Below are 8,007 nucleotides of genomic sequence, written 5' to 3'. Positions count from 1 at the left end.
ATAACTTGTGAGATATTATGATACGAAAATATAAATTTATTCCCGCAAAAAAATTGTTTGTCTTGAGCAACAAATTTGACCCACAAAAACTGCAATTTGTTGAGTAATTAAAGAACTGGGCTTCTCAGAAGAAAAGAGTTGGCCTTTCAAAATTGAGAAAGCCCACCGATTTGCTTGGGCTATATATTGGGCCAAGTGCACAAATAACCCTATTTAGAACCTCTATTTAAAGAATAGTCGAAATATTTAAAGTTTAACTAACTACCTCAGCCTACATATGCACCATCACTCAGTTTATTATAAATTTCATTTTTTTTTAGAATAGGATGTTGATGCAGACACAGAAATAAACTTTAATGAACCAACTCGATTACAGTTTAGCAATAAAGCTCGATTGAGCTTGGATGGGTATTTCGACTAATTTGCTCGATTGTATAGAAGCTCGATTGAACTTAACTTGGCTCATAACTATAACAAATGTGGGTAATTAAGTTTGACTTGGTTAGCTCGATTGCTTAGATGCTCATGTTTAAATAGGACCATCGCTTAATTTTTTCTTAATTGTAATTAATTGTGACTTTTATCAACAACAACAAAAAAAAAGGTTTAAACAATGTTTTTGTTTTAGTAGGGTGATAATCTTATTTCTCTTTGTGTATATGTCCTCTTGAACCTAAACTCTGCTATCTTTGACATCTGACCTCAAACAAAACAAGCAAAGAGTAGAGGGACCAGACAAAAAGAATATGATTGTTTGATTTGAATGCTTTTCATATATAAAAAGATAATATTCCCTTTGTTTCAATTTGTTTAACTTGATTCGGAGTACGAGGGTCAAACTGACTAATCTTCAGTGTGAATTCGGATATGAAATCTTCAATTATTTTAATATAAAATTTACATATTTAGAAACTACATAAAAGTACTATATGCCACAATAGTTAACAATTAAAAAATATTTGGAAAGTATTTGAAAAAAATTATGATCAAACAAAATATCTTTGATTGTTCAAATACTAACTAAGACAAACCAATTAATTTGAAGGGAATTTTTCTTTTCATTATCAAAAGGGATTGTATAACGTTTAGTGGTCGTTTGGTACGCAGACAAAATTATTCTGGTATTATAATCCCAGGATTATAATCCTGGGATTAATTTATCCCATCTAAAAGGTGGGATAAAATAATTCCAACGTTAATGGGATAAAGTGGGATATCCCATCTTTAACTATAAGCTTCATTTTATACTTTGTTTGGTAGAAGGTATAAATTTATCTTGAGAAATTTTATATCTTCTATTAAACATGGTATAAAACTAATCCCAAAATTAGTGCTGGGATATTCCACCTTATACCGTGTACAAAACGACCCCTTAAGGTATTGCCACAATTGAAATGACTAGACGAATTGAATTGGTCGTCAACATATGTTTAAAAGGTTGCACCTTGTACTTGTGGCCATTCATGAATATTATTATTTCAACTACAAGGCCTTGTCGGTTAATTCTCATCCATAGAAATATCAGACACAAACACAAATTAATAATTATTATCCGCTTATACCATATCTTTTTATAAAGGGAAATCTTTTAAGTTGTCTTCAAGTGCTTTTATTCTTATATGATATCATTAATCAAATGAAATGGAGCCCAAAGAAACCAAGGAACAGTTGATTAATTGTTAACAAATTTCAAGTGGGATTATTAAACCTGTCATGGGCCATATTGTCATTAATTGGCATAAAAAGATTATTAATCTCAATATAATCAACAGAAGAATGAAGAAATATATTCAAATTTTGTACAACAAGGATCACCTAGTATATCAGTAGCAGAAGATTATTGCATCCTTAATTTTTTTTTGGTACTAAATTGCATCCTTAATTTGCTAGTTCAAATACAAGTCTTTTATTAAAAACCATACTATTGGACTAATATATACCATAAAGTTTTTCTATTTCCAAATAATAGAAGAAAATGAAACAACTGAACTGAATTAGTACCCCAAATTTGTTAGCACGATTGACAATAATATTATTTAAGTTTTGTGCATTGATAACGTATATATTAGTAAAGGACGAATGATTCTCTCGATTGTAACCTGGAAAATAAAAGAATAACTTGCTACAGTCAGTTAAATATTTGATAATATACAAATTTTTTATACTATTTGTGTAAATATAACTTAAATCTTATCAGCAAAGATGACAACGACTATAAAAACTGCATACCATCATACAAGAGCGAAGCTAGAAGCCTGGATACGGATTTCGCCGAACTCAATAATTTTTGCTCAAATAATGTATTTGTGTTAAAAAATTTATTAAATATGTATAAATAATAAGTTCCGAATCTAGTTATTAAACTTGAAATCGCCGTTCAAAAATCTAAAAACATAAAGTTGAACTCTTACCTATGACTCTGCTATCTAATCACGTGGGTAACAATATCCAATTTTATTTTTTTCTATGTGAATACATTAATCACACAGCTTGCACACCAAATTGTGTAAGAAAATGTGGCCCGCAAGGAAATGACATTGACATAACAGATAACAGATATTAAAGCTAAATTTGCACCAAATTACGTGTGCAATCTGTCACATGTGTCTCACTCGTGTAACAAAATCATGCCAATTTATTTAACGACACCATAAAACCTTTATAGCAACTTACCCACGAATTGCCCACGCTTTCACTTTTTCTTGAGCAAACATATATATATGCAGTGAGAAGCGCTTAGACACATAACACATACAATTCTGTACAAAAACACACTTATCTATAGGATTTTTTACTTCAATGCACTGACAGAGTAAACATTAATTATACTGTCAGTGTATATAAATTAAATATCCACATATAGACATATCCACACACATATATACTTGACCTTTCATATATATACTACCAAATCTAGCCAACTCAGCAGCGAATACAAGAATAACCTCCCATCCAAATCTCTTTTGTCAATCAAAGGCAATACGAATGTCACAAGCTATTTCTTATAAACACTCGTCAATATTTGAAGTTTATGAGTTCTGGAAGCCCCTCGCTTCCCCAGAACCTACAACCCGTTTATGCTAGCAACTGGTTTCGCAGTTTATTATAAGTAATTTTAATAGATTTTTCAACATATATAGAGTTTGAGTCTAAGCTATTAAGTTTTGCCAAACCCGAATCATATATTCTACATCCGTCGACTCTGAGCGGACTGGCAATGCACTAGAGGGAGTTGTAAGAAGCGCATTACACATAGACACATCACCCGTACAATTGTACACACATATATATAAGAGTTTAACTTCAGTATACTGACAAATTGAATAAATTATACTGTCAGTGTATATAAGTTAAATTCTACTATATATCCATATATATCATCACACACCTATATGGCGGACCCTTCACATAGTACAAAGTCTAGGACAAATACCAAACATCCTTTATATCGTGGGATACGTTGTAGAAGTGGGAAATGGGTGTCTGAAATTAGAGAGCCACGTAAGACTACAAGAATATGGCTAGGTACATACCCTACTCCAGAAATGGCTGCTGCTGCCTATGATGTTGCTGCCTTAGCTCTTAAGGGAAGTGATAATCTTGTACTAAATTTTCCTCACTATGTTAATTCTTATCCAAAGCTCCCTTCCTCACCCTCTTCGGCGGATATACGACACGCCGCTGCCGCCGCGGCAGCTGCAATGGCTCCGCAGGGCAATGATGATTGGTCAACAGGAAGCAGGCGCGAAGCTATATGTAACGAAGGAGGGTCAATTGGATCATCTTCGTCGGAAAATTATGCTATGCAAATAGGTATATATAGATACACACCCTCCCATTTCATTTTTTTGTTACAGTATTTGACTGTGCATAAATTTTAAGAATTAAAAAAACTTTTGAAACTTGTAGTTTTAAACCAGCTAGCTATGATATTTATGTGGTTATAAAGCATGTTACTAATGATAAAATGAAAAGTTTAAAATTAAACAGTTTGAAATATAAAAATGTGCAATTCTTTTTTCAAACAAACTAAGCAAGGAGGTCCCACATAAAATAAAACAGAGGGAGTATGTATAAATTGCCGAATCTCTTTAACAAAAGGGAATCTTTTACTGCATAAAATGGTTTAATGATTTTAGATTACGGTTAAAATTTAATTTTTTGGAAATTCTCGTATTAAATTTTTTGACTCCGCCACTATTATCAGGAAGTACGCAAATGATTACAACTGAGGATGAATATGTTGATGAGGAAGCATTGTTTGATTTTCCCAGTTTGCTTGTTAATATGGCGGATGCAATGATGCTGAGTCCCCCAAGAATAAATTCCTCATCCTTTGAAGATTATTCACCAGGAGACTTTGATGCTGAAAGTCTTTGGAGCTATTAAACAAGTAGAGACGAATCTAGGATTTAGAATTAAGGGATTTAGAGAAAGTGTAATTTTAATATATGCATAAGTAATAAGTATCTTTTTCCTTTGCATAAATAATTCGCTTCGTTCAATTGAATTCATAGAATTCACTTTAAATCCCCCTCTATTAACAAGACAAGTGGTTTTTTTTCTACGGAAAGTTTAACTTAGCTCCTATGTCGTACACGCCTATGTAAAAGAAATTTTACACTATTTGGTCTATCACCTACTATATTTTACACTTCAAGCTCCCTTCGGTAAGAGGAAGACTTCTTTAATCATGAAAAAACTTTCATACTACTGAAATAGTTTTAGGATAGTGCCTAGCATACTCTCAAATAGTTGGCGTGAGCATTGTGGAATCTAGGATTTTTAGAATATAGTGCACAACTAAAGAAAGTAGAAGGAATAATGCATTAAGTGGGAATGATCTTTGTTCATCTACGTAAATAACTTAGCTTTCAACTACACTACAAAGAAAAAATATATTTGGCAACAAATTTTATCTTTTGTTGCCATAGATTGATTATTGTTGCAAAAAATACTTTTGGCAATAATTTTTTTTTTGTTGCATAGACTTTTCCTAACGACTGTTATTGCAACAACTTTTTTTGTTGTTGCCAAAAGTATTTTTTGTAACAATAATTAAACTATGGCAACGAAATTAAATTCTTTGGCAACAGAAAAGTTCATTTGTCAACAATAAAACTAAGTTGTTGCCAAATATTAAATTTTTTATTGTCATTTCTATACTTTCTTGTAGTGCCAAGTTCACCATTAAGCCTTTTTATAGCATGAGTGTCAACAGATAATATTAGTTCAATTCTAGAAAATATGTACATAAAATGTCTAGTTTTGCGAAAAGATCATAGATTCACGTGCACTATAATTTCATTATAGATTCGCCCTGGAGCGTGAGTAACATATTATAACAGATTAGTTATCCTATTTTAAAAGTTATCAACTAACTAAAAATTTAAATTTATCAGTAATTACCTTATAATAAGTTATAATTATCCTATTTCAAAAGTTATCAACTAACTAAAAATTTATCAGTAATTACCTTATAATAAGTTATAATCATCAGATAATGTATAAATTTTTTTCTAGTACACCATCAATTTATTGAAGTCCTTGTCTTGAAAAACGGAAAAGGAAGGACCAACTATTGGAGGGACCGGGGAAGAAAATTGTCTAACTGACATAAATGTTAAGAGATTGTGATGTTTAAATGTAACTTTCGGTTCCAATGTTGACTGGCTCATAAGTCTACTAACACCAGTGTTTTAAGAGGCGAGGCTAAGCATGTTAAACAGTTCCGGTTCAATCGGTTAAATCGGTAATTGAAACCGGACCCAGTATACCGGCTATGCGGTTGCGAAAATCGTTCTATATCGGGTCGGTTACGATTTTAATTTTGGCGAACCGGTAACCGGTTAACCGGAACCGATCGATTAACCAATAAATTTTTTTATTTTTTTTTATTTTTTAAATCTGGGCAAATGTGACCATTATTGTACTGTTGCCCAATGGTCCAATTTTATTTTTGGCCGTTGGCAACGCCTAAAACCCCAAGTTTGGCCCCCTCCCCCCTAATCCCCCAAATTTTTATTTTTAATACTTTAACCCCTTTCCCACTCCTATATAAATCCTTCTCCATTTTATTTTCATCCACAACAATTTTCTCTTCTCAAATCTCAAATTCTCTCAATTATTAGATACTTTAAAATTACAAGTTTTCTCAAATTCTCAATTATTAGCTATTTTATATTTTGGAACTATACAAAAACAAAGTGTTGGTGGAGTTGGTGGATTTGCAAGTCTAGCCGCCTTCAATTCAACATTTATTTTGGCCAAATTTATTTCGGCAATTTGGTACCTTCGTTCCAACTCTATTTTTAATTTTCACAATTTATTTTCTTGCGATTTATTTGCTTGCGATTTAATTACGTGTAAGAGAGTTAGAAGAGGCGGTGCTAGTCGGGGGGTGGGGAGAATTATGGAGGAAACATTTGTGCCGGAAACGGAAGCGTATATGATGGGTCAATTTGACATTACTTAAAATAATCCAATTTTAGAACATGAACAATTAGAATACCGATTTGGCCCAACCTATAATGAAATTATTGATGATGACGATGACGAAACACAATCACCGGAAAATCCGATAGGAGATAGTGATACACAACAAGGACAACAACCACAAGAATCCCAAACACAACAAAAAGCGACAAAAATTCGTACGCCAACCTCTAAAGTTTGGAATTTTATGACTAGAGATGGGGAGAAAGAATTAGCCATATGTAATATATGTAAAAAGCATTTCAATGCAAGTGTAAGAACAATAAGTCTGGGGGAACGGGAACACTAAGGACTCATTTAATGAATACACATCCAGACATTTGGGTAGAGGGAACGGATTCCGTAGTGGATACTCAACGAACAATAGACCTACATACCGGAAAATCTTTTGGTTACAACAAAGAGAAAGACCGTAACTTATGATTGTTTACCATTTTCCTTTCCTTCGGGGGGCGAGTTTTTTTTACTTATATTCAACGTAGTTATAATCCGATGTTTGAGGGTATTCCTAGAAGTACTTGTAGAGCGGATATTATTGAGTTATATAAAAAATATAGACTTTATTTGCATCATTTACTTAATTCTTTAAATTGTAATGTTTCCCTTATATCGATATTGGTCTTAGTCTTAATAAGTTAGAATTTTTGCTATTACATGTCATTGGATAGATGATAATTGGGTCATGCAAAAAAGAATTATAGCTTATTTATACGATGAAGGTAAGAGTCATCATGACGGTAAATTTTTAGCGGATGGAATGACAACTATTATGAAATTTTTTAGCATTTACAAAAAAACAGTTTGTATTGCTTTAGATAGTGCTACAAACAACACAAGAGCGGTTCGCCTTATAAAAAGGGAATTGAAACCTCCACTAGCGGATATTTTTCATGTAAGATGTAGTTGTCACATTTTAAACTTGATTGTTAGAGGTGGTCTTTCCTTATTTGAAGATTCTATTCAAAAGGTTAGAGATGCGGTTGCTTTTCTTTTTTGTAATTCAAGTAAGGCTAAAACGAGAGATTTTAGAAATCAATGTGAGAGTCTTGGTCTTAGACCTAGGAAAATTCAAGTTGAAGTTGATACTAGGTGAAACTACACTTACATTATGTTGCAACAAGCGTATGAATATAGGATTGCCATACAAAATACTCACAACAATCACAATAAAGAGGTTTCGGAGTGGTTATTTGATAGCGATTGGGAAGACGTTTTGGAATGTAAAGAATTTTTAGAACATTTTTATAATGCTACTCTTGTTTTTTCTAGACAATTTTATCCCGGGGTTATCGGAATTTTAGCATACTTGGCCGAAATAGCTAGAGTTTTATTTGAGTATAAGGAAAAATCGGGTTACCAAGCGGCAATTCATTCTATGAGGGAAAAATTTAAGAAGTATTATTTTTCCATACCAAATTTATTCATATTGGGTTCTATTTTAAATTCCTGTCTTAAAATTTCTTTTACCTCTCAATTGGTTAAACAAATTTATGAATATTTAGAAATTACCAC

General features: G+C 32.3%; 1 protein-coding gene across 1 annotated transcript; it reads left to right on the top strand.

The window, feature by feature from the left end:
• The first annotated feature begins 2,744 nt into the window (after positions 1-2,744).
• Positions 2,745-4,530, top strand: LOC132059693 (ethylene-responsive transcription factor ERF027-like). The gene is made up of 2 exons (XM_059452398.1): positions 2,745-3,813; positions 4,208-4,530. The coding sequence occupies exons 1-2, from the start codon at positions 3,393-3,395 to the stop codon at positions 4,387-4,389; spliced, it is 603 nt and encodes a 200-aa protein (XP_059308381.1). The 5' UTR covers positions 2,745-3,392; the 3' UTR covers positions 4,390-4,530.
• The last annotated feature ends 3,477 nt before the right edge of the window (positions 4,531-8,007 follow it).

This window comes from Lycium ferocissimum, chromosome 1, assembly GCF_029784015.1.
Source record: "Lycium ferocissimum isolate CSIRO_LF1 chromosome 1, AGI_CSIRO_Lferr_CH_V1, whole genome shotgun sequence".
Lineage (NCBI taxonomy): Eukaryota > Viridiplantae > Streptophyta > Magnoliopsida > Solanales > Solanaceae > Lycium > Lycium ferocissimum.
This window is presented reverse-complemented; position numbering and strand designations above follow the sequence as displayed.

Bases quoted from the DNA above. Each gene is read 5' to 3' on its own strand.
- LOC132059693 (XM_059452398.1), top strand. From the start codon at position 3,393: ATGGCGGACCCTTCACATAGTACAAAGTCTAGGACAAATACCAAACAT. The intron at 3,814-4,207 runs GTATATATAGAT...CACTATTATCAG, and splicing joins AAATTATGCTATGCAAATAG to GAAGTACGCAAATGATTACA.